This window comes from Mus pahari, chromosome 18, assembly GCF_900095145.1.
Source record: "Mus pahari chromosome 18, PAHARI_EIJ_v1.1, whole genome shotgun sequence".
In the NCBI taxonomy this organism is placed as follows: Eukaryota; Metazoa; Chordata; class Mammalia; order Rodentia; family Muridae; genus Mus; species Mus pahari.
In genome coordinates this window covers 20,682,796-20,710,749 of record NC_034607.1, presented here as the reverse complement: position 1 = coordinate 20,710,749, position 27,954 = coordinate 20,682,796, and the positions used below count along the sequence as shown (strand labels likewise).

The 27,954-nt window shown below is 39.2% G+C and overlaps 1 protein-coding gene across 1 annotated transcript in view; it reads right to left on the bottom strand.

The window, feature by feature from the left end:
• Positions 1 to 27,131, bottom strand: part of LOC110336056 (BTB/POZ domain-containing protein KCTD9-like) — a 58,503-nt gene extending 31,372 nt beyond the window's left edge. Inside the window, exon 1 of the mRNA XM_021218472.2 lies at positions 27,062 to 27,131. Coding sequence (XP_021074131.1) covers positions 27,062 to 27,131 — 70 coding nt within the window. The remainder of the gene's footprint in view (positions 1 to 27,061) is intronic.
• Between the last annotated feature and the right edge of the window lie 823 nt (positions 27,132 to 27,954).

Here is a 27,954-nt window from a genome sequence, read left to right as displayed (position 1 = left end):
TTTTTTTTTTTTTTGAGCTTTTTCTTACTGAGACTTAAAGCCCACTGACTAGTAATTGTTTTCCCTCCCACTGTTCAGGCAGCTACCATTCCTACTCTGCATCTATAATGTCTATGGCAGTATTCTTTTTTTTTCCTGTGAACGGCTCACTTCACTTCGCATAGTACCCTCAAGATTCACCCCTGTCATCTCAAGCTGCAACGTTTCCTCCTTTCATTTTCAATGTTGACTAACTCCCCACTGTCTAAAGTACATATTATAGTGCACATTCTTTTTAATCCATACATGTGCTGCTACGCATGTAGCTTGTTCCACATCTTGCCTATGGACATAATGTTATCACAGTCATGGAAGTCCTAATAATTTTCTGCAATCTTGATTCTGATCCTTTTTATATGCTTAAAGAAGATCATGTGGTAGCTCTGTGTGTATGGAATTCCATACTGTTTTCTTTAGTGGCTACATCACTTTGCATTACTGACAATAGTGTGTAATAATCCTAATCTCTCTACATTTTTATGACACTTGTTGCCTTATTTGTGTATGGGTATATATATATATATATATATATATATATATATATATATATATATATATATATGTTTGTGTATGCACACACATGTGTGTGTATGGAGTCAGGAGATTAATGTTGAGTGTTATCTTAAATTGCCTTCCACTTTGTTATTTGAGATAGGGTCTTGGACTGAAACCAGAATTTGCCAGTTTGTCTAGACTGGGGGTGCAACAAGTACCACACCCCCTTATCTCTATGTTCCTACCTCCCTAGTGTTGGAATTATAAGGCTTTACAATACACTCTATTTTACATAGGTGTCACAGATTGAACTCAGGTCCTTGTGCCTGTGTGGCAAGCTCTTTACCAACAGCTTCCTACCCACCTCCTTTTCAGTACTGGCTATAAAAAGAGTTATGAAGTGTTATCTTGTTTGATTTGATTGTTTAATTTGAATTTCTCTCATTATGGTGGCATTGAGAGTCTTTAATGTGTCTGTTCACCATTTGTTCGTGTTCTCAGGACTGGATTATGAGGTTTGCATTTTTTTTCTATTGAGTTGGGAAGTCACTCCTTTATGTGTTTGTTTAGGGGATTAAACCTTTGACAGATGTGTGGTTTATATGTTTTATACCAGTCTGTAATGTGCTCTCTGCTAGTTTATTTTGCTGTGCAAAATTTTTTTATTTAATATAGCTAAATTGTTAATTTGATAAAAATGATATTGACATCAGGAATGGGACACGTTAGTAATAGAGAAAGATAAACACCAGAGACGCTGAGAACTTGCAGACCACACATTAGACTGCCTATTCTGTTTCTATTCACAAAGCTATTACCTCACCATATACTGCAGAGGCTCACATTTATCAACATTTGTTTTTATTGAATCGATGGCTGTGCCTAAAAAACAGATACTCAGGTATTTTTTAAGGTTGAAAAGTTTGCTGTAATAATTCTAGGACGGATTGGTAGGCCCAGGGTGAAGATTTGCTGTGGGAAGGACTCATCTGTTAGAACGTGGCAGACAATAAAATTGTTCACATGAATTTGTTAGTTGTGTTTATCAGGACAGGTTGCTTATATCTATCAACTTCATGACAATTAACTCACTGTACCTTGAAATAGTCCAGCTCTTTAAAGAGGATCTAATTTTTTCTTGTCATCAAAAAAAATATTGAGAAACCTAGTTTGCAGAAGCAACATGACACCTATGAAGAATCTTGGGCTTCTGAGAAACTATCAACACTTAAAAATTGGAATGGAGTTTTAGTGTGATCTTCAGCTGTTTTGCTAATCATTGGTTGAGTGGAAACACATTTTGCCCCTAATATTTTGGAGATATTATCAAAGTGCTTTTAAATATAAGGTGGCACTCCACATACTCAAAGAATGATTGCGGTTGTCAATAAAGAACTACTATGTGTTCAGAGAGTGCTCAATATGGGACACAATCTAGTCCAATTTCATCAAATCAAATGACTTTGTTAGAGACCAGGATGCCATGGCTCTGCAACACAGTTAACATTTAATTGGGAAGGAGGCTATTGAGGAAGGCTGAGGCTGCCAGTCAGGGATAGAGCACCTAGGTTGTGAAAATGAAAAAGGATTGTGGAGAACAGTTTGAAGTTAAATTGGCTTCTTCACAGCCGGACCCCATGCTGTGTGTCCCTGTGGGACATTCTTCTGCTTGTTACTATACGTGCATCTCTCTCTTTGGTTAACTCTTTTATTCTTAAGTTCAGATCTGGTATCTTCTACCCTTCTTATTCTTTTGTAGTCTGCTTGTTGCTTTAATGGTAGTTAGGTATTCCCTAAGGACTGATGATACTCTACTTAAATTCTAATTAACCACTGTAGTGTGTGTTTACTCATTGAGAGAGCGTTTACTGAGTACTATGAATTATGCAGAAGTGGGGGGGGGAGTCATTCATGGGACATAAGGATGGAACACGACTTCATCCTTGTATGTGAATTGAACAATGACAACAGCAGCAGCGACAACAAAATCCTTCCTAGCAATGCTAGGTTGTTGCTAGGTAGTAGAGTGCTTCCTTAGCATGCAATAGACTCTGGGTTTGTACCCCAGAATCACTAATCACCCCTCCTTGGAACATTCACAATGACAGCAAAACCCCAGCCTTGCTACGAAGATCCATACACAAAACAATAAAAGCTAATTATAAAAGGTCCTAAAATGTGAAAAGTTAGGAAATGCAATTATTGAATAAGGAGTCAATGTTTGAGTCAACTGTGTCAGATCTATGTAATGAAATTTGAGTGTAAGCAATGTTACACTGCAAGGGTAATGAATAAAGAAGGGTGATATGGGAAACTTAGCTGCAAGTCTCTGTCTTGCTGCACTTTCCTCTATTTCCAAATAGTACTCAGCATGTCACATTGCTTATTAATTTATTTGGTCATTGGTTTTTCCCAGTGGGATATAAACAACATGGAGGCAAACATTTTTTTTTTATCAGTGTCTGTAATGTTTACTGTACCTAAGTGGTCCTGATTTCTAAAGGGGTATTGAATGAGTGAGATTACTGTTATATAGAAGACTGCTGGGTTTGGCAGTGTTCACCTACATTCCCAGCACTCAGAAGACTGAGGTAGGGGAAATGGAATTTGAAGACAAGCCTTACATAGTAAGTTCAAGGCTAAACCAAGTTACATAGTAAAATCTAATTTCAAACAACAGCACCACCAACAAAACTACCACTCAAAACACATAAGAGATTAATGAAAATTTAATAACATTATAGGATATTTGTGGCTCACATGTATAACCTGAAGACTTGAGATGCTCAACAAGACTCCAATTTGAGACCAGCCTGAGCTACAAAGAAAGATCTGATTTCCAAATTCAAAATAAGACAAAATACTAAGGAAAACAAAATAAGGCAAAATAATCATTCTTTTAAAAATTGAACTATTTTGACAATTTCATACATTTATAAAACACATTCCAATTATTCTAACCCCACCCTCTCTAATTGCCCCCCCCCACTCTTGTTTGCATGCCAACCTCCCTAAAATTCCTTTTCAAACAGTTTATATCATTTTTTTAAAAGTTTCACAGAGTTTAATCAGGATCATCTGTGTGATCATGGCTTTGGAACTATCCATTAGTATTTGGTGGCTACCTTGGTGAGTGTAAATCTGAAGTGTAATGACTGCATTTCCTCAGACTCTGTCAGTATCTAGCCAAATAACTGATTGTTGGTGGACTCAGACTTGTGTAGGTTCACTGAGGCAGCCATAGCTGCCATGAGGTTATAACCAAATTGTAATGTTTCTGTTTTTTTTCCCTCTTTAGTATCTGCATCTATTAATTTGAGTCTATTTTCTTTTTCCTTGTTTCATTAACTTTAAATTTTCCCATTAAAATTTTTATTTATTTATTTTTTATCCCATTGATTGCAATTTGTGCTCCCTTTGGACTTATGGGCCATCTATTGGAGCGTGGTTGAGTTACCAGGATCTAGACCCTCCCCCAGACACAATCAACTGCCCAGAGATCCTCAGTTAGGGGTGGGGGCTTGTGAATCCCTTTCTATTCCATGTTTGAATATTGACTGCCTTGATTTGGTGCAAGTCTTGTGTAGCAACTACAGTTGCTGTGACTTCATGTTTTGTCCAGAAGGCAGTGGGTTGTTTGTTTCTTTGTTGGCTCTTACCATCTCTTTGGCCCCACTACCAGAATGGTCACTGGGTCTTAAATGGATGTGTACTATAGATGCTCTATTTGTGGCTGAGCCATCCACCGTCACTTATCCTCTGCCCTTTGACCAGTTGTATGTTTCTGTGTTAACTGCTGTCCACTGTACAAAGACATTTCTCTGATGAAGTCTGTGAGTTGCACTAAAGTATCAGGAAAGAAGATTCTTGGTTAGTACCAGCTTGATTTCTCCATGTCCTGTGATTAATGTGCCTGGTGTTTTTAGCAACGGGGTCTTATTATCAAGTTATAGTGGGAATCAAGAGTAATGGCAATAACCAGTCTTATTTTAGGACTTTCTAGACCTCTGAACAACAACACAAGACAAAGATGTATTTCACATCAGAATAATCCCCTATGGTGTAGGTTTTGTGTACATATGTATATAATACATATATGTATGTGCATATACACATACACATACACACACACATATATATATATATATACATTCTTAAGTATATATATACACATTCATATCAAAGAAAAATATATTCTTTTATACATATATTCATGGGTGTCCATATATGTCAAGGAATTATACAGATGGGTTATAGGGGTGATCTATTTTTTCTTTTTATTTCACTAATTAGTTCTCTGATTTTGATTATTTTTTCCCTCTACTGTTTTAGGTATTGTTTGTTTTTGTTTTTTCCAAGGAAGTGAGGTAAATAATTAAGTTGTTTATTTTAATTCTCTGCTTTTAACTTTTTCATTATTATGATGCTGTTTTATTCTTGTGATTCATTTTGCTAATATGAAATGAGGGGCCCATAAAAGTGATGAAGACAAAAATTATAGACTTGTGACATTATGATACAAGGACTGAGCAAAATCAAGCTTAGAGGAAGATTCTTAGCAACACTTTGTAAAATATTAAAGTTACTGGCATGAATGAAGAACACGTAACAACAATGGCTTTGTCATTTCACAACTCCCATCCCAACGTGGGAAAGTGATATGTTCCAAAGTGGATGACTGACAGAGTGCTCTCCTGTTAGAGAACTTGGTACTTGCCAAGTTGACTACTGTAGTCTGTAGTCAGAACTATATTTCAGACTTTTATAACATGTAGAAAATAGGAGAACCAAATGTGAATGACAACATTGACTTTAAATATACAGTACATCTGATATGTTTCAGAGAGCTCTTATACACTATTTCATGACACTGTTCAGATTTAACTTCCCCAATGAAGGAGAATTCATATTTTTTTATTGAAAATAGATTTGTCTCTCATACAACTCATACTGACCATAATTTCCTCTCCCTCCACTCTCCCCATGTCCCCTCTCCTCCAGATCCACTCCCTCATGTCACCCTTATTTTCCTTCAGAAAGGAGCAGGCCTCTAAGAGACAAAAACCCAAACCAACAACAGCAGCAACAAAATTATAATAAGATAAGGCAAAAGTGCTCATCTGGAGGCTAGACAAGGCAGCCCACAGCGGGAAATGTCTCAAGAGTAGGCAGAGGGTCATAGACACACCTGCTCCAACCGTTAGCAGCCCCACAAGCACAAAGCTAACAACTGTAACATATCTGAAGATGACCTGGTGCAGACTCATGCAGGCCCTGTGCTTGCACCTTCAGTCTCTGTGAGCACCTAAGAGCACATATGATTCAGTGGTCCATATTCTCCTGGAGTTCTCTATCCCCTCTGACTCCTACAGTCTTTCCTCCCCATCTTCTGGAGGGTTTCCCAAGCTCCAATGGGAGAGACCAGATAGAAACCTCCAATTTAGACTCTGGTTATGGTCTCTTTTACTGTTTTGTTGTTGTTTGTTTGTTTGTTTGTTTGATGTAGGAAATTAGAGGTGTAAAAATTTCTCTTGGGACTGTCTTCACTGTATTCCACAGTTGTCGTGTCTCATTTTCATTTAATTCTAAGACTTTAAAATTTTCCTTTTGTATTGTTCAATTCCCATGACTGAGTTTATTGTCTGTGGTTCTTTTTGTTAATAGTTAGCTTTATTATAATGTCACCGATGAACAGAGCTGCAAAAAATGCTTAATATAATACATACTCAATCTAAGATCACATCAAGATGGACATTTATCGTGAATAAGTTGGCTTCATTCCAGAGATGATTCAACATATGTGAATAAATAAATGCAATTCATTGCATGAGTGGAGTGAAAGCCCTGTCATATGAATGGCGTGAAAGACATGTCATATGACTGTCTCATTAGACTCAAAAAAGCTTTTTCACAAACCCAACATCCATTCATAATGAAAGCAAGAGAGTGGCTAGGAGTGAATGGAAGGAAAATACCTGAATATAATAAAATCTATATATGACAAACATATAGCTAACATCATGTTCGATGGGGAAAAGCTTAATGAATTCTAAGATCAGGAACAAGACTAGGAATCCACCCTCTCTAGCCTTTTCCGTTCTACTGCTTGAAGTCTTAGAGTAATAAGATGAGAGAATAAAGAGGGTATCTTTATAACAGGAAACGTCAGAATACCCTTATGTTTGTGTGATATGGTTCTATACATGAGAGACCAGAAAGACCCCCTCCTCCACAACAAACTTCTTTCAGGTGATAAATACTTCCAATAACGTGTCAGGATACAAAGCTGCTGCTCTAGAATCAGTAGTCTTCTTGTTTATCAATGAAAAACATCCAGAAAGGATCAGAAAAGCAAACCCATTCACAGCGCCCCCCCCATGTGTGTGAGCATGCACACATGCATGCATATGTATACATGTGTAGGCACACAAAACTTGAAGTAAACTTAGTTACATAGCTGAAAGATTTCTACTATGAACACTTTAAAATGCTAAAGAAAAAAATGAGAAAGGTACTAGAAAACAGAAAGATTTCCAGCACTCATGGATCAGAAAAGCAATGTTGGGGTAATGGCCATCCTACCATTGTGTATATGCATACACAATACAATCTCTATTAAAATTCTTAGCATGATTCTTCACAGATATAGTTTAAAAAAAGACCCTTAGTAATTATATGGAAACACTAATGACCAAGAGTAGTGAAAAAAATTTTCTGAATACAAAGAATATAGTGAGAGGTATTACTATATTGACTAAGTTGTATGGTAATATACAAAATCAAACACAATGGAACAATTCCCCCCAAATATGCCCAATCACATGTAGGAAATCCTACAATTCTATCAGCTGACTCTTGGTTGTAACAAGCTAACAAATAAAGCTAAGAGCCTATTTTTTCATTTCAAGCTTAAGTTAAAATATCACCATATTTAAGAGAAACATAAAATATAAAATGTGAATATGTATATACAAATTGGCCTGTAATGAAATGTGAATAAATAAATAAGCATGCTTACTTGTCTTAGGGTAAGAGAAATGTTTGGTCCAATATGTCAGACAGCACCCAGGCATAGTTGCCTGGAGTTTCCAGTGAATAAACTGGAGAAAACTGGGAAACAGCTGGAAACCTTTAGACTAACAATGTAACAAACAGAAACCCTCAAAATTCAGGACATAAAGATGACAGAGCCTGTTCCAGAGATATGGGTACAGTTGAGCGGCTTCCTCTCCCTTGTGAGGGGCAACTGGAGCTACACTAAAGACAGGGTGCTTTAGCTACACTGAAGACACAGCTTTCTCCATAACAGACAGAAGAGACATTCTTCTTTTTGTGATAAATGATGAATTAGGCAAACATTTTATTTCCAAGCTCTCTAAAGATTACTGAAAGCACAAATTTTCCCCCTGAAAGTGTCCCCAAATAAAAAATTTTTAGCTTGTAGTATTTTTACATTTTAATCATTTGCAATGACTGAGCTTTTCAATATCTCTTCTCTGTTTCAATTTCTGTTTTAGAATTTTCTCCCATGTTGCTGACTTTCCCAAGCATGTTTTGCTCATTTATTTTGTCATCCATCTTTCCGGATTCCCCCTTCACCTGGACCACTTCCCTCTTCAGATTCTTAATTGAGTGAACATACGTGCTTGTCCCTTCTCTCACTCACTGATAACTTTCACCAGGAGCCTACTGAAATCATCACCTGGAATTTTGCTACTATTTAATATCTCTTGAGATTAGTGACTGGGGAGTTATGGTCGTTTAGAGGAATCAGGCGGCTTTTTCGTTTTCATGCTTATTGTGTTTCTGGGTTGCCCCTTGGACAGTTATCAGAATATCTTCATTGTTGTTGATGGTAAATAAGCATCTTTACTGAGAAGTCTACTTTGGAAAAAATATGTATTTACATTTTAATTTTTTATACAAGCATACATTGTACATAAGCGAATCCCCAAACTATTTACCCTCTCTGCCCACCCTTTTCCTTCCCTAAGACCTCTTGGTTATGCTAGACAGTTTCACTTCTTTTTTTTTTATTTATTTAATTTTATTTGTAATTCATTTTTTACACTCCATATTCCATTCCCCGCCCCACCCATCCCACCTTCCAACTGTTCCACATACCACACTTCCTCCCCAACACACCCTGTCTCCAAGTGGATGCCCCCACCCTTCACCCTGTCTGACCTCTAAACTCCCTGGGGCCTCCAGTCTCTTGAGGGTTAGGTGCATCATCTCTGAATGAACAGAGACCTGGAAGTCCTCTATAGACCTGGGAGTCCTCTACTGTATGTGTGCTGAGGCCTCATATCAGCTGGTGTATGCTGTCTGTTTGGTGGTCCAGTGTTTGAGAGATCTCGGGTGTCCAGATTAATTAAGACTGCTGGTCCTCTTACAGAATCACTGTTCTCCTCAGCTTCTTTCAACCTTCCCTAATTCAACAACAGGGTCAGCTGCTTCTGTCCATTGGTTGGGTGTGAATAACTGGGTCTGACTCTTTCAGCTGCTTGTTGGGTCTTTCAGAGGGCAGTCATGATAGGTCCCTTTTTGTAAGCATTCCATAGCCTCACTAATAGTGTCAGGCCTTGGGACCTCCCCTTAAGCTAGATTCCCACTTTGGGGTTACTGGACCCTCTTTTCCTCAGATTCCTCTCCATTTCCATCCCTGTAATTCTTTCAGACAGGAACAATTATGGGTCAGATGCCATCCCTCACTTGATGTCCTAACCCTACCAGCAATGGAGAAGTGTTCTTTCTCCATATCCCCTCTAACTTGTGTTTTCTCTAACCTGAGGTTTTCATCTTAGTCTTTCTGACTGGAGTTCATTTCTTTTTTTTTTTTTATGTCAGAAAAGCAGACGTGAGGTCAGCCTGTCATACTGCACCCCGACTCTCTGTTGGGGGTGCCCGAGCACTGCTGGCACACCACCAGGAGGAGGCAGCATAAAGTCCCAAAGGGAGAGTCAACAGTGGTTCCCAGTCTCCTCTTTGGATACCCAGGCACTGCCAACATATGGCAAGAAGAAGGATTCAGGAACCCTTTATCTTGGGATATCTTTACACTGGGCAGAAAGGAGAGGCAGAGCCCAGGATGAGTAGAATCCAGTCTGATCAGAGGGGCTGGAGAGGAAAAAAGCTTTCCTTTTTTAGTTGAAAGCTTTCCCTGTGGAGATCCCTAGCGAGGCAGCTCTCTGAGACGATCCTTGCTTGTTCATATTGCTTTAGTTGATAGTGGATGTAAATGCATACATTTTATTCAGGGTGAACCAGGGAATATATACCTTTTTTTGGGGTAAGGAATACCTAGGAAGAGAAGTTCATTGGCTGACAGTTCAAGGCTATCTAGATACCCCATTAGCATAGAGAAGAACTCCATGTGGTATGCGTGCTCGATTACCCATGTTCCGCTCAGTAGGGTGTCATGGTTTTATGTTGTAGAGCAGGTACAGAGACAGGTAGGGGATGGTTCTACTCCTGCTATCAAATCTCTGGGGTTCCTGGGGTGGCATGGTCCCACATGCCTTACAGTCAGCCCACTCTTGATTGCTTGGTCCTCAGCAGCACTGTGTGAGGAAAATTCCTAAGTGCTTTTTGAAAGTAGCTTTTGCTTTCCTGCTAACTCCCAGGGACCTGGGTGACAGATTATGCTGGCGTATTTTCCAGTGTTGCCTGCCATTGTCCTGCTTCTTTCATACTGCCTCTCAGTTCCTTGTGGCTTTCTAAACCTTGTCCTCTTTCTTTGGAATGGAGTTGGCTTTTTTTTTTTTTTTAAATCTTTTTCTTATTCTGACTCTGTCTTTTGTCAGATTACCTGAAGACAACTTCCAGCCTGCCCTCTTAGCAGACTAGAAGTCACTGACAATTTTTAGCGGGATCCTTTTAAAATTATCACCTGGAGTTTTGCTATTATTTTAGTATCTCTGAGTTTGGTAGCTGGGGAGTTATGATCTTTCCCTTCCATGTTTCATGTAATTCTGAGTTGTATTAGTGGGTACTTTTGATTATGTAAGCAGAACATTGGGGACTGGAGAGATTTCTAAGTGTCTAATAACTTTGATTGCTCTTCTATACAACCTGAGTTCAATTCCTTGCACTCCACATGGTTGGTCATTAATTATAATGCTAGTCCCAGGGAATCTGTTGCTTTATTCTGGCCTACTTGGCGCACAAGTAGTTCACAGACATACGTGCAAACAAAATGCCCATATCCATAAGCAACAAACAAACAGTTTTAAGGAAAATCATAAATTTACTCTTCAGACTAAAATGTTTAACATTTTCTTCCTTTGTAAAATTTAGCAGAATTAACATTTTCCCAATTAAAAACAAATCAAGCTACATTAATTTGATTTGCTTTATAACGATTTCACCTAAAACCTTTTGGCTTTAGACAGCACATGATGAATTAATTAGCATATTTTAATTGTATATGTTAAAAAGTATCACCATAATATTTCCATGTATGCATATAGTATGTGCTGGTAGTAGTGTGCAGAGTAATGAAAACACAAGTTTCATCCATGCAGATACACATTCCTCTATTAACAGATGGTTTAGAATACTCTAAAAGGTAGAACCTACTTGTTTAGCAATTTTCACAGAAGAAAGAAGAGATTTTGTCAGACAGTTTGATGGAGAGGTTTGGAAAAACCCTGGCCAATGCTTCACTGTCCCAAAGGAGGTGCTTGCCTGTCTCGGAGCTCTGGCTCTCTTTCCACCCACACCAATAACTTTCTGATTGAACCTTCAGTTTAGTTCATCTCTGAAATAGTGAGCTCTCATGGCATTTCTATCTGCGAACTTCAAAACCCAAGTTGCATCAATCACAGTGAATTTTCTAACTTGTAATTATGTCCGTTTCTTAATAAAATTGCTCCCTTTCTTCTCTTCGTGCAATCATAAATGCTATTATGTGATAAATGTCTGCTGAATGTGCCATAACCTTGTCTCCAGGAATGATTGTAACAGACATCTGTCGTGGGAAGCTGCCCCCTGGCAGGATTTTAGAAACAGTTTGAAGCATTGTATTCTGAGTAGTAATGAATTAACATCATAAGTATACATTCTAAAATGCACAATCTAAAACTTTCTGACTTTGCTTTTAAAAGACAAAAAATATACATTTATAAAAAAGTGAATAAGTGAAAATGAAGTGGTATTTAAAACATTTCTTTATGGACAGCAAGATTATTTGGCAGATGAAAACATTTTCTGCCACGCCTGATGACCTGAGCTAGGTCCCCAAAACCCAATGGTTGGTCCCAGAACCAACTTCTACAAGCTGTCACTTTCACTTCTATATCTAGTCTGTGATGAGACACCCACCCACCCATACCCATACCCCCACCACATCCTTACACTGCAAACACTCACACATGCACCTCACCCCACACCCAAACACACACACAATGGATGTAAGTATGATATGAGTAAGTATAATATTTTTCCTCTTGTGATGTTTTAATCTCTATAATTTTAACTTTAAATGTCTCCTTCTACTTATTACAAAGAAACCCAAATAACAGCCCAGGTACCAGGAGTCAATATATTTTCATCTATCTCTTTGTAGTCTGTTTTCTTCCTTTACAAATGCATGCACATGTATAATTATTATTATATAGCAGAGTTTAGGTTATGTTTATATCAACACACATAATATGTATAAGCTATGTTTAAGTGTATTTGTGATTTGTAATCTTAGGCTTTTGTTCCTTGACAACCTTTACACATCTTGTAGGATCAAAAATGTTTTTATTAATGATGGTTGTATTTATTGAATTGGAATAGCATACTATTTATTTTCAACTATGCTGTTTTGCTTTGATAACAAGAGTAGTTTATATTTCTAGATTTTTATCATGGAAATTTTCACATACATAGGAAAACGGAAAGAATTACATAGTCCCTATATGGCTTCCAGAGTTGTCAGAATGATTTTTTTTTTGTTCTCGTCTCTCAATCTTCTTCTTATTTCTGGGTGATAGAATAAGAAGTCATGGGATTAAAATAAAAAAATCTTTAGAAACTTTTCTGCAGTGCAGGTGGTAGAATTTGGGGCTTTGCTCATGGATAAATTCTCTTCTACTGAGTTATATACCCAGCTCTGGACATATTATTTCATCTTCAAATATTTTGTTGTATCTCTAAAGCATATCAGTACTAAAATGTGTTATTGTGGGGCTGGAAAGAAGGCTTAGTGGGTAAGAACACTTGGGGAGGACCTGGGTTTGGTTCATAGCACCCACATGGTGACTCACAACTATCTACTGACTCTTCAGGTTTCCTCAGGCACTGCATAAATGTGTGACACACACACACACACACACACACACACACACACACACACACACACACACACGTGTGAGCGCACGTGTGTGCCTGTGCGCAGGTAAAACCCTCATACACATAAAATAAACACAAATCATCCGAAAAAGCATTACCATAATAGCATCATAATATTAATAATGACATAAACTTGACAGGATCTAGAGGCAGCTAGGAGACCAACTTCCAGACAGGCCTGTGAAGGATTATCTAGATGAAAATAATTGAAGCAGGAAGACCTGCCTTAACTGTGGGTGGCACCATTCCTTGGGGTGAGGTTCTGGACTGAGTAAACAATAAAAAGTAAGTGAGTAACAGAACATTCTTCTCTCTTTGCCTGCCTCACTGCAAATGCAACAAGACTAGCAGCCTAAAGCCATGATGGCCTGGGCTCTGCAGGGGTGAACCACACAAAACTTCATTTCTTGCTGCTTCTGTCAGATGTTGTCATAATGAGGAAACGAGAGATGTCTTGGTCGGAGTATTTGAAGCAGGAAGACCCAGGACCCAGGACTGTCCTTCTTCTGTCTTCATAAAAGGACATGGATGAAGGAAGCTTTGCTTTTTGCTTCACACTTGCTGATGAGTTGAGCTGGAAAGATCCTGTTGTTGTGTCATTCCTTCACCGGTATTAGAACTTACTTCTTCAGGATTCCAAGGTAGATTGAAGACCAGCATCTCTCCAAGAAGCCACCAGGCCTTCAGTGCCATTTTGAGACTACTGGGACATTCAGCCTCATGAACCGAGGATTCTTTGTGTCTCAATAGTAAACACCCCTTTAACATATTGTATCATCTTACTAGTTCTGTTCACAATATAGATGGGTCATTCTATCAGTACTGTTCCCTGAGACTAATTCATTAACTTTTCCTCTATTTCTGGAACATACCATTCTAAAACCAATCTCTTTATGAATGATTTTATTAATAATTGTCATGTCTGTTTTCTAGAAACGTTTCCAGAATTCTTTTATAAAATTAGTGACAAAATTCCTATAATTTTGACCATAGTGCAGGAGAATTATGGCATGAGATTTTTTGTTGTTGTTGTTGTATTGCGCTGTGAAGCTTGCAGGCCTCTTATATGCTGGCTCAGCCTACAGAGCTCAGGAGTTCCAGCAAACTGTGCAAATAAGAACTTTTATAACCCAGCTAGAGTTCCATGCTTGGGAAGAAGCTCTCCCCTGGATGCATTCTGCCCCATCCAACTAATTACATGCTCTAAAGAGGGTAAATGGAGCCTGTTCCCTGCCAAGGGTAGTGATTATTGTTTGCTCCAATAAAAAGCAACTGCGCTTGTTTCCAAGTGAAATATAAATATACATATTAACCACTTACCAGTGGTCTGCTGTAAGTTACCAGTCGAGACAATCACAAACGTATCCAGTTTTCAGGTGAGGAAACCAATTCTCTAAGAGGACTATGAAGACATTGGGGCTCTCTCTTGCCATTGTCACAGCTCTCACTGTCAATCCTTTTTGTTGATCTTCTATAAACATGGAAAGGAGTACTCTGGCCGGTGAAATTCTGTTTTATTTGTAAAATATCATTCACGAAATCACTGGGATTAGTATTTTATTTATAGAGGAAACAGGGCAGGGCCTTGTTATGCAACCTAGGCTGGCTTGAGTATGGCTATTTACTTCATGAATACCGGGAGTACGGGAGTGTACCTCCACACCTGATCATATTTTATGGATCATATGTAACTGGGTTAACTTGTAGATGACAGAAAGCTTCAACAAAATGTTAAATCTATATAATTAGAACATATTTAATTCTGTTTTGAAAATGCATATGACAGCTGAGATTCCCAGAGGATTAAGATCATGGACAGTGACTGGACTGGTTAGTGTTTATCTACTTGATACAAAGTCAGTCATCTAGGATGAGGAAATGTCTTTATTAGAGTTTCCTGTAGACAAGTCTTGAAACATTTTATTTCTTTGTTTCCATTTTAAAAAATTGGCTTTATATGTATAGGGTTTTTTTCTTCATGCGTGTCTATGTACCATGTGTGTGCCTAGTATCCACAGAGGCTAGAAGACAGTGTCAAATCCCCTGAAATTGGAGTTATAGATAGTTATGAGCCTCCATTTGGGTGTTAAGAATCAAAATTTAGTCCTCTGAGAGTGCTCTTAGTGGCTCAACCAACTCTGCGTCCTCTGTGGTGAGTTTCATGTTTAATGACTGAGAGGAACCAGAAAGCAAGCTAAGCAAACTGTGGGAGCAAGTCAGTAAGCAGTATTCTTCCTTGGCCTCTGCTTTAGTTCCTGCCTCCAGGATTTTGGCATGTTTGAGTTCCTGCCATTGCTTCCCTCAGTGATGGACTGTCACCTGTAAGGCAAATGAACTCTTATCCTCTTGTGCTGCATTTAGTTCTGGTCTTATCACAGCCTGACAGCAATAGAAGGCAAATTAGAAACCAGCTTTTTGCATATTATATTTAAATGCCATTAATAGAACACTGTAGAGTGAAACATGCACATTCATAAAAGAAACTTTAGTAAAGCTCAAAGCACACATCACACCCCATACAATAATAGTGGGAGTCTTCAACATCCATCCCACTCTTAGCAATGGACAGATCATGAAAACAGAAACTAAACAGAGACACAGTGAAACTAACAGAAGTTATGAACCAAATGGATCTAACAGATATTTATAGAACATTTCATCCTAATGCAAGAGAATATACCTTCTCAGCATCTCATGTTACCTTCTCCAAATTTGATGATATAATTGGTCAGAAAACAGGCCTCAACCAATACAAGAAGACTGAAATAATCACATCTGTTCTATCAGATCGCCATGGACTAAGACTTGTCATAAATGCCAACAAAAGCAATTGAAAGCACACATACACATGGAAGCTGAACAATGCTCTACTCAGTAATAACTTGGTTAAGGAAGGAAGAAAAAAAATAAAGATATTTTAGAATTTAATGAAAATGAAGACACATTATACCAAAACTTATGGGACACTATGATATCAGTGGTAAGAGGAAAACTCATAGCTCTAAGTGTCTCTAAAAAGAAACTGGAGGGAGCTTATACTACTAGCAGCTTGACAGCACACCTGAAAGCTCTAGAACAAAAAGAAGCAAATACATGCAGGAAATAATTAAACTCAGGGATTAAGTCAACACAAAGAGAAGTATAGAAAGAATCAACGAAACCAGGAGCTGATTCTTTAAGAAAATCAAGAAGATAGATAAACCCTTAGCCAGACTAACCAGAGGGCACAGAGAAAGCATCAAAATTAACAAAATTAGAAATCAAAAGGGAGACATAACAGAAACTGAGGAAATTTAAAAAAATCATCAGATCTTACTTCAAAGGCCTATACTCAACAAAACTGGAAAATCAGGATGAAATGCACAATTTTTCTAGATAGATACCAGGTACTGAAATTAAATCAGGATCAGATAAACAATCTAAATAGTCTCATGGCCCCAAACTGAATTCAAAACACATCAAAATGATCATTCATCATGGCCAAGTTATATTCATTCATGGTGCAAAGATGGTTCAATTTGTGGAAACATATCGATGTAATCCACGATATAAACAATCTCAAAGGAAAAAGCAGTCATTAAAAGTTTGGGCCCAGTCAAAACAGCCCAGGACCAGGCATTTTTAGTTAAGAATTCTAGCAGACCTTTAAAGAAGACCCAACATTCTTCAAACTCTATCACAAAACAGAAACAGAAAGAACACTACCCAATACTTTCTGTGAAGCCACAGTTAAGTTGATACCTAAATCACACGAAGACTCAACAAGGAAAGAGTACTTCAGACCAATTTCCCTTATGAATATATATGCAAAATACTCAATATTTCCGCAAACTGAATTCAAGAACACATCAAAATGATCATTCATCATGGCCAAGTTGTATTCATTTCATGGTGCAGAGATGGTTCAATTTATGGAAACCTATCAATGTAGTCCACGATATAAACAATCTCAAAGGAAAAAAAAAATCACATGATCATCTCCTTAGATGCTGAAAAAGAATTTGACAAAATTCAACACCACCTCATATTAAAAGTCTTGGAAAGATCAGGAATTCAAGGCTTACATCTAAACATAGTAAAAGCAGTATACAGTAAATCAGTAGCTGACATCAGATTAAATGGAGAGAAAGTTGAATCCATCCCACTAAAATCAGGGACAAGACAAGGCTGCCCACTCTCTCCCTATCTATTCAATATAATAAGTGAAGTTCTAGCTAGAGCAATTAGACAACAAAAGGAGATCTAAAGGATACAATTTGGAAAAGATGAAATCAAAATGTGGCTATTTGCAGAAGATAAGTTAGTATACTTGTGACCCCAAAAGTTCCATGAGAGAACTCCTACAGTGACAAATAACTTCAGCAAAGTGGCTGGATATAAAACTAACTCACACAAGTCAGTAGCCTTCCTCTACTCAAAGGATAAACAGGCTGAGGAAGAAATTTGGCAAGTGACACCCTTCACAATAGTCACAAGTAATATAAAATATCTTGGTGTGACTTCAACCAAACAAGTGAAAGATCTGTATGACACGAGCTTCAAGTCTCTGAAGAAAGAAATAGAAGAAGATCTTAGAAGATGGAAAGATCCCCCATGTTCATGGTTTGGCAGGATTAATATAGTAAAAATGGCCATCTTGTAGAAAGCAATCTACAGATTCAATGCAATCTCCATCAAACTTCCAAGTCAATTCTTTATAGAGTTAGAAGGAGCAATTTGCAAATTGATTTGCAATAACCAAAACCCAGGATAGCGAAAACTATTCCCAACAATAAAAGAACTTCTGGGGGAATCACCATCCCTGACCTCAAGCTGTATTACAGANCANNAGTGATAAAAAACTGCATGGTATTGGTACAGAGAAAGGCAGGAAGAACAATGGAATAGAATTGAAGACCCAGAAATAAACCCACACACCTATGGTTACTTGCTCTTTGACAAAAAGATAAACCCATTCAGTGGAAAAAAGACAGAATTTTCAACAAATGCTTCTGGTTCACCTGGTAGTCTACATGTAAAAGAATGCAAATTGATTCATTCTCATCTCCTTGTACATAGCTCAAGTTCAAGTGGATCAAGGTTCTCCACATAAAACCAGATACGTTGACTCTAATAGAAGAGAAACTGGGAAAGAACCTTGAACACGTGGGCACTGGGAAAAATTTCCTGAACAGAATACTAATGACTTATGCTTCAACATCAACAATAGACAAATGGGACCGATAAAACTGAAAAGCTTCGGTAAGGCAAAAGACACTGTATAAGACAAAATGGTAACCAACAGACTGGTAAAAGATCTTTACCAATCCTACATCCAATAGAGGGCTAATATCCAATATACACAAAGAACTCAAGAAGTTTGACTCCAGAGAACCAAATAACCCTATTAAAAATGGGGTACAGATCTAAATACATAATTCTCCACTGAGGAATACTGAATGACTGAGAAGCACCTAAAGACGTGTTCAACATCCTTAGTCATCAGGGAAATGCAAAACATAACAACTATGAGAATTCACTTCACACTAGTCAGAATGACTATGATTAAAAACTCATGTGACAGCAGATGCTATTGAGGATGTGGAAAAAGAGGATCATTCCTCCAGTGCTGGTGGGATTACAAACTGGTACAACCACTCAGTCTGGCAGTTCCTCAGAAAATTGGACATAGTACTACCGGAAGACATTGCTATAATACTCCTGAGCATATCCCAAAAGATTCTCCAACATATAACAAGGACCTATGCTTGACTATGTTCATAGCTGCCTTATTTATAATATCCAGAAGTTGGAAACAACCCAGTTATCCTTCAAAAGAGGAATGGATACAAAAAATGTAGTACATTCACACAGTGGAGTACTACTCAGACATTAAAAACAATGACCATGAAATTCGAAGGGGAATGGATGAAACTATAAAATATCATCCCAAGTGAGGTAACCCAGTCATAAAAAAAAAACACACTTGGTATGTACTCACTAATAAGTGGATAGTAGCAACAAAAACTCGAAATACCCACGATACAACTTAGAAACCATATGAAGCTCAAGAAGTAGGAAGACCAAAGTGTGGATGTCCTGGCCTGCGGGACAGTCGAACAGGGTCTGGGGAGCCACCTGAGGAGAGAATGAGAGGCGAGAAACACAAGGAAGGACAGCAAGTCTGATTGATTAAGCTGTCAAATTTTTATTGTTCCAAGGCAGGTTTTATGCCCACAGAAGCAGGGTATGGGGAGGGGGATGACACAGAATTGCTTTGTTTCTGGGAGAACGCACCTGTTCCCAAAAGCAGGATATTGGCTAGGTAAAAAGTTCAGCAGGAGGAACAGAACAGAATGGGTTGCTAGGTACCTGTCCACAAGATCTATAGCTATTTGTTCTTAACTGAGGGTAGTACTTTCCCATAGAGGTCTCAACTTTTTCCCACAGAAATCTCAACTAAGCTAGTACTTTTCCACTAAGGCCAAAACTTTGTAAGTAAGCACTTATGGCTGACAAGGCAGTTAACATTCAAACAGGGTCGCTCCCAACATGTTGATTCTTCAGTCCTTCTCAGAATGGGGAACAAAATAGTCATGGGAAGTAGAGGGTGAGAGGAACTTGGAAGGAATACAGGAGGGCAAGGGAAAAAGGGGGGCAGGATCAGGTATGGGAGGAGATGCTGAGGAAGTACAGAGGGTCTGGAAATTGAGTTAAGGTGTGTACCAATATGGGAGGAAAAACTAGGGGTAGACACCAGAAAGTCCCAGAAGCTAGCAAAGAAAGAGGCTTCCAGAACCCAATGGGGATGACATTAGCTGAAATGCCCAAGAAAGGGCAGAGAGAACCTATAAAGAACCTATCCAGAATTTAGGCATGGCCCCAGTTGAGGGATGGAACCACCCACCTATCTCCTAAATTTTAACCCAGAATTGTTCCTGTCTAAAGGAAATACAGTGACAAAGAGTGGAGCAGAGACTGAAGGAAAGGCCATCCAGATAGATACCTGGGCATCTATCCTATATGCAGTCACCAAACCCAGACACTATTGCTGATACCAAAAAGTGCTTGCTGACAGGAGCTTGATATAGGAATCTCTTGAGAGGCTCTGCCAGAGCCTGACCAATACAGATGCGGATGCTTGCAACCAACTAGCAGACTGAGCATGCAGACCCTAATGGAGGAGTTAGGGGAAGGGCTGTAGGAGCTGAACGGGATTGCAAGCCCTTAGGAAGAACAACAATATCAACTATCCAGACACCCCCAACCCCTAGAGCTCCCAGGGACTAAACCACCAACCAAGAGTACATAGAGGGACCCACGGCTCCAGCTGCATATGTAGCAGAGGATGGCCTTGTCTAGCATCAGTGGGAGGGGAGGCACTTGGTCCTGTGAAGACTTGATCGATGCTCCAGTGTAGAGGAATGCTTTGGCAGTGAGGTGAGATTTCGTTGGTGGTTGGGGGAGCACCCCAATAGAAGCAGGGGAGAGGAATGGGATAGGGGGTTTGTGGAGGGTAATCAGGGAAAGGGAATAACATTTGAAATGTAAATAAATAAAATATTAAAAAAATAACTTCACGTGTTATATACTAATGGCCTAAGAACCTTGAAACAGGAAGTGTTTTTGTTACCCTAGAGATTTGTAATTTAACAAAACAGTTAGACTTTATAATAAGAAATAGACCCATTCAAGAAAAAAGAAAAAAATTCTTCCTAAAATCATTTGAATCACTTCAGAAATTCGATAAAATCATGAATTCATCTAAACCTTAATTCACGAAAGCTCATCTTTATTTGCAGGATTTGTAGGAAGGTCTCAATAGGCTGGGCTAATACCCAGGAATTCTTAGACCACGCAATAATGAGAGGAGAGTAGTATCAATAGCAAGAGGAAATCCTGAGATCTCTCAGGACCTTGCTTCCCAGAGTTCGTCTATCTTAGTCCATGCTAAAAGGTGGGCTACCTCCAGGAAAGTCACCTGCGAGACTCAGCCTTTCCTAGATGGCTCCTGACACTGGATAGTAAGTGCTTGTTCAGTAAGCAGGGGAATAGTAGTGTGTACCTTAGAACCCATGGGAAAAAAAGGCGGATGAGGTAGTCCATCAGAGATACCTTACTTGGTGAGTTCCAGGCAAGTGAGATCCCGTCTCATAAAAGGGTGGATAGTGCACACATATGCAAGTACACTCACACACACACACACACACACACACACACACACACACACACACACCATCTTTTTTGAGAAAAAAAAATAAGAAAATGTTTGTAAAGAAATGTTCCACATAACAAATGAATGTTGGATGCAAATGTTCCTTCTTGAATTATGAAAACGTAATGAAATATTCACTTCGGTAACATAGGAGACTGAAATAGAAATAAACTAACTGGGGAAAGACAGCCTGGGGAAGAAGAGGGAAAAACATAGCTCAGGAAGGAACAAGCAGAAACACATGCAGGTAAAAATACACCATGTGACATGCAAGAGAAAAGGGACAAAAGTAGACAGGACAGAAATAGACAACTGGGAAAGCATGAGAGAGAAGGGTAGCTTTCAGCAGATGGTGTGAGAGAATGTTTGTAATCATTTGAACCAGAAAAAAAAACTTGAAGTTATTATAAAATGAAAACAAACACCCAAAGATATAACTCTAGGCAACTTTATAGAAGAAAGATACTGAATTTATATAGTTTGGAAGTAAATGAAGTTCTAGTTAACACAGTATAGACTAATCAATACTTGTGTGTATGTACAGGTTAATAGTCCTTTACTGTATTATTGAAACAAACAAACAAAACCCATAACATTAAAAAACACAAAGAAAACATCCACACCACACCTTAAATTATGCTAGTTTGGTGAGGATAAATCTCATTGTCTTCCTGTCCTTGTCCTCAGCAAAGCTGGAACAAAGGGAGGCCATGATGAAAATAAGATGTCCTCTGGAGGCACAGAAAGTTACGGGGTTGCATGATCATCTGGTCATCTGGCTAAACATGACAGATGTTCATATTGGTGTCTGGTAGAATCCTATAAGAGCTAAGGCAGCTAGGATATCCAAACAGAGCTCATAGAAGATGAGGAAGATCTCTCACCATCTTCCATTTCTTTTTGATGATGCTGTCCTGAACCTTGTCCACCTTTGTTCAGGTAGGGTACCAACAGTGTCCAAATGAATGGAGATGATGTGGGTCCTCCTCCGAGAGGATAGCTTAGTCACCTGCCAGCCATTGTTCAGATGCAGGAGTACGTGCAACATCTCAAGCAGGCCCAGATGGAAGCACCAGTGGATGCTAGGAAGCAGGACCTTTTATTCTTTCTCAGAATATGGCTCTTGGTAGGTTTCATATGTTCCAGGGCTTGACTCACTCTCTTGGACAGCAATAATTGGACATAAAAAGCTATCCAAAAAAAAAAAAAAAAAAAAAAAAAAAAAGAGGAGGAGAAACAAAAAGAGGAGGAAGGGGAGGTGCAGGAAGCGGACATGTGTGCTGCCACCAGCTGTAGTCATTTTGGAAGAGGGATTCTCAGCTGAGAAAGTGTCCCCACAACTTTGGCACATGGGACATTTTCAGGATTCATGATCGATGTGAGACAGCCTGGCTCAGTGTGGGCAGGTGGCATCCCTGGGCAGGTAGTCCTGGGTGCCATGAGACAGCACATTGAGTAAATCTTGAAACAGTCCAGTGAACAGCACTCTTTCGTGACCTCTGCATCAGTTTCTGCCACCAGGTTTTTGTCCTGACTTCTTTCGGTGATGGAGTATGATGACCAGAGAGTTGTAAGAGGAAATAAACTCTTTCCTCTCTGAAGTTACTTCTGTTAATGGTGTTCAATGCAATAGGAACTCTAAGGATGACAGCATGAAATCAGAGGGGACCAAGTAGACAGGGGCACAGAGGGAGCTGGAGGAGGAAAATGGGAGATGGATATTATTTTGTATGGATATAATATATCAAATCATGCATATATAATTCATTGTATGCATGCATGTATGGTTTTCTCAAAATAAAGAAAAAATATTAAACGAGTAGAAAATAAATATCAATGCATATACAAATTAAACATCATTAACAAACACATCCTCCCTCACCAGATAATAGCATTTTCAGTCATGTTCTATTTTTGTAAGGATGGCTCATGAAACGAGAATTGCCTTCTTTACATCTTGAGTGTATTCCTCTGCTACAAAAAAAAAAAAAAAAAAGTCACGGGTTGAGACAGACTTTTCTCCTCACTGCATTTCTCAGGAGGCTGAGACAGAGGATTATGGGAAAAAGAGTTCAATTTGGGGGCTTCAGTTATTTTTTATTTTGGATTTCTTCCACAAGACCTGACATACTTTTGTTGCTTTGTGTAAAGTTGATGGAAAATTCATTAAGAAATTGCTTTTCTATGCCTCCAGTTATATTACACTGTCATCTATATACCACACTAGATTTTCGCCCAAAGAAACAGACTCCTGGGAAAGCTGCTTTTGTTGTTGTTGTTGTTGCTCTTATAATTGTTATCCCATATTTCCCCCACCCCCTCCACTGCCAGCTCAAGCAAACAAGTTTTCTTTGCTTGAAGGTAAAGGACCAAGCTGAGATCTGCTACTGCTGAGTGGGATGGGTGTTGTCTCTGGTGCTCACTGAAGAATTGGAAACCCCAGAAACGACCTAAAAAAAAAAAAAAAAAAAAAAAAAAAACCTAAAAAACAAAAAACAAAAACAACAAAACAAAACAAAACAAAACAAAAAACCCTCAGGTCTATTTCAGCAAGATAAGACGTCAGCATGTCAGCATGTTTTGTTACTCAGCTCCTGGGGTAAATTAAAATTGTATTGTGTCTCTAAACAACTGCGGAAGCAGTAGAAAGAAAAAAAATAATGACTGGGGTTCTCTAGATGTGGGTGTCACTGAATGTCCCAGAACTCCCTGCCTCGAACCTTGTACATCAAAGCCTTCTAACAATTATGTTAATTAGATGCTCTTCTTTTCTGGAAGGTAGGCAGGGAAAAGACAGGCCTGGTTAAGATCCACAGTTCTCAGGTGAGTTGCTATATCTCTGGGAACTCCATGTTTTCCTGTTGATAACGAGGTGAACATGTGAGCAGGTCTGAGGCTCAACACACTTTGTGAGAGGCCAGAGGGATTTCTAGGAGGGCAAAAGGCAGGGGAGTGAAAAAGTATTGAAAGTGGGTTATAAACTAGGACAGGAGAGTGTTTCTTCTATTAAGAGAAGGTTAACTTATCAACAAAGACTCTTTGTTACAAGTGATGTCTTCTCATTGTGACTTCATACAACTCCTATTGTTAAAAACTTGGGTTTTGAGGTGTACTGATTAAATATGTTATTTGTGAAGGCAGCAAGTTGAACAGTGAGTCTAGTATTAAAAAAAAAAAAAAAACCTGAAAGACCGTCTTTCAAGTCTACTGGGTGTTCTGCATCTGTCAGCATCAGCCTGTGTAGTCAAATCCTTGAGCTTCCAATGACCTTGGAGCCCTTGGTGGTTTCTGGCCACCCTCTGCACTCCAGGGAGTCTCTCTGCTTCATCAGGAAAGGAGCTGAACTTTGCCGCCACCCACTGCTCCTCGATGTATATTGACGGCTTTCTTTGAGCTGTACCCAAAATAACATAGATCTGAAAGCAACACCAGGGGATTCAATCATCTGTAAAAAGAACAGTAAAAAAAAAAGTAAAAGCTAAGTCAAACCTCTTGAAAGTTCAGCTTCTGCTCTGGAAAATACAAAAAGGGGGATTAGGGCGAGTCTATTTCTGGAAATCCGATTGCTCCAGCAATCAAACAGTGTGGGGATCCTTTTGTGGCTAATGTACACTTAGAGAGCCCTGCTGCTCCATGTGAACAGCCTTTTAACCTGTGGGAGGGCACGCCGTCTCAGCTGCCTGCCTTGTGAAGAGATTAATTCATCTCCAGGGACTTCCCAGTAGCACGTGTTACTATAGAACCTTCTTGAATTTTCTGAACTGTGAATCTGGCTGGAGAGGGGTTTCTGGAATGTGTTTCTTATTGGGCTTATTTCTCCTCCTCTCTGAATAGTGAATGGAATTCTTTGGAGATACTTTCTTGAATGTGAGCAAGCATATGTGCGTTTTCCACATTCTAATAAGACTATTGTTTTTAGTCCCACAGTGAAAGGCATAGGGTTAGTCTGGATACACTTGCCAGGACCTACTAATGACATAGAAAGTGGTAGTGTGGACAGAGCTGCTACTGTGAACAGACACAATTTCTTTCTGGGCCCTTGTTTTCAATTTGTCTTCTTTAATCTGTATTGCTAGCTAGAGAGGAAGCATAGAGTGGATTTCAGGGAGAAGCAACTTTTTCCTACGCTCATTTGCATGTGTGTGTACTCTGTTCTTTGGCCTTTCTAGCTAGCTTTTATTCTCTCTCTCTCTCTCTCTCTCTCTCTCTCTCTCTCTCTCTCTCTCTCCATCTACTTATTTTTATGCAAGAGAAGAGTTCCATCTGAAGCATTACAGTCATGCTGCAGCTCAAGGGCAGTTCATGTCTGCTTGATGAGAACACTGAGGGTGTGTGTGTGTGTTTGGGGGATGGAGGGGTGGTGGTGGTGGCGGCAGGCATCTTTAGATCAACCCAACAGAAATCGACAATCAAAGAAACAAACTCCTTTCAATTGGTTTCTAGTCCAGAGTGTCCCTTTTGCCTTGGATCACCAGAATAACTGCTCAGTTTCCCTGCCTTAAGAGCTCCTCTGCATTTGGCATCCTTTGTCTGGTCTCTCAGGGCATCTTTTTATGCTGCAGGTGTTTGCCTTCCATGCTCCCTTTCTCTGTTATCTGTAACCAAGGAAACAGATACACCAGACACTGTTAAGTGCTTCTCTGTCACTATTCCCTCAGTGCCTTTCTTTCTTTCTTTCTTTCTTTCTTTCTTTCTTTCTTTCTTTCTTTCTTTCTTTCTTTCTTTCTTTCTTTCTTTCTTTCTTTCTTTTTTGGTTTTCCTTTTTCTCCTTTAGGTTTTTGGCCAGGAGAGTAACCAGGTATACCCTAACCCATCTTCACAATCAGAGACCCAATAAACGGAAGCTGTATTGTTATCCCCATGCTTAAATTCCATAAAGAAAAATAAACCTTGTACACTGTTTCCCCTTAAAGATGAAGATCAGAACTCAATCTAGGCCTAAGACCAAACACGACGAAAATAGGCACCAACTAGATTAGCAACAGATTATGCTGGTGTGAATAACTTGTTATTTTATGCTAGAGCCCTTATAAAATCCCATTAGTGTATGTGTTACCAGCCAGAGGGTTGGGGGGTTAGTGAACTTGTTCTACAGTGAGTTCTTATGCAAAATTTAATATTAATGCATAGCATTTTCCCCACTTTGTTAAAAACAAATGCAGTCCAGTCAGGAAATAACAATTCGACTAAATTACACACACTTTAGTGACAAGACTCCCCTCTCGTGAATGTAAAATATTTAATATAAAAACGTTAAATACTACAATAAAATAGCTATTAAAAATGCACACAGTGTATTCTAGAGCTGCCAGGCTTCCTTCCTTCCTCCCTCCCTCCCCCCCCCCCCGCTTCCTTTCTTTCTTCTTTCTGCTAAAGGAAACTTTTACACTGTGGTTAAAACTTGTATCTTTAACCTTTGAAAAAGCCCACATTCTATTATAATGATGCATGGTAAAACACTTGGATCAAGTCATAACCAGTTTTATTGCAAAAGCACTCTGTATGCATTTATCAATTCCAGTACCTTAATAGCTACACAACAAGTCATTAACATGCAGAAACATGAGTCATGAGAAGTAAGACTTATCACCCATTCCTTGTGCATATTAGCAACTTGTCACTCCTGAGCCACAGGGCTTGCGTCACAGAGGCCTGTGAACAGTCACTCTTTTCAGTCATGCTGAGTGGAAGATGGGATAATTTAAGTACAGATGCAACATATTATAAACAACTTCTTACTAAAAAGTCAGAAATTAAACCCAAGTATTTTATAGAATTTACTACAAAATGTCATAAAATCTACCCTCACTTACAACTCCCCCTCCCCCCTCAGCAAGCTAACTGTATGTCTTTGGGCACGGTGGTGACACTCTTGGCATGGATGGCACACAGACGGGTGTCTTCAAATAACCCCGCCAAGTGTGCTTCGTTAGCCTCCCCAAGTACTCCAATGGCTTCACTTTGAAAACCTGGGTGAGCTCCCTCACCGACCTCTGGAATGGCCACTTCTGGATGAACCTTCAGTTGATTTCCGGTAAGGATGAATCTCTCCTAGAGCCATGGTTCCGGACCTGTAGTGACTCATCCCACCAGTAGAGGGTGTGCTTTTCCCGGTTGCCTTCGGGGCCAGCTGTTTGCTGGTTTTTGAGGGTGGTGGTGGGTATTTTCCCATCCGTGGACTTCCTAGCGGATCTGCTTAGTTCCAGCTGTTTTCTTTCACACAAAGCCGAAGTCTGAGGCCCTCGTTGGGGCCACCTTGCCACTGTTAGAGATCAAACAGAGCCACAATCCCTGAACCGAACGGGAGCATGCTTCTCCTATGAGTGACCTAACCGCTCTGCCTCTCTTTTAGATTTTAAGACTTAGTTTTAGAGTACTTTTTATTAATTCTTTGAGAATTTTTATACAGTGTTTTAGTCAGACTCATCCAAACTCCTCCACTTAATGTGCTTTATATCCACATATGATTCAGAGGTCAAAGGAGAGCATAAGATACCCTGAACTGGAGTTATAAGTACTTTTTTTCACTTTTTTATTAGATATTTTCTTTATTTACATTTCAAATGCTATCCTGAAAGTTCCCTATACCCTCCCCCCGCCCTGCTCCCCTACCCACCCACTCCCACTTCTTGGCCCTGGCAATCCCCTGTACTGCATATAAAGTTTGCAAGACCAAGGGCCTCTCTTCCCAATGATGGCCAACTAGGCCATCTTCTGCTACATATGCAGTTAGACACGAGCTCTAGGGGTACTGGTTAGTTCATATTGTTGTTTTACCTCTAGGGTTGCAGCCCCCTTCAGCTCCTTGGGTACTTTCTCTAGCTCCTCTATTAGGTACCCTGTGTTCCATCCAATAGCTGACTGTGAGCATCCACTTCTGTGTT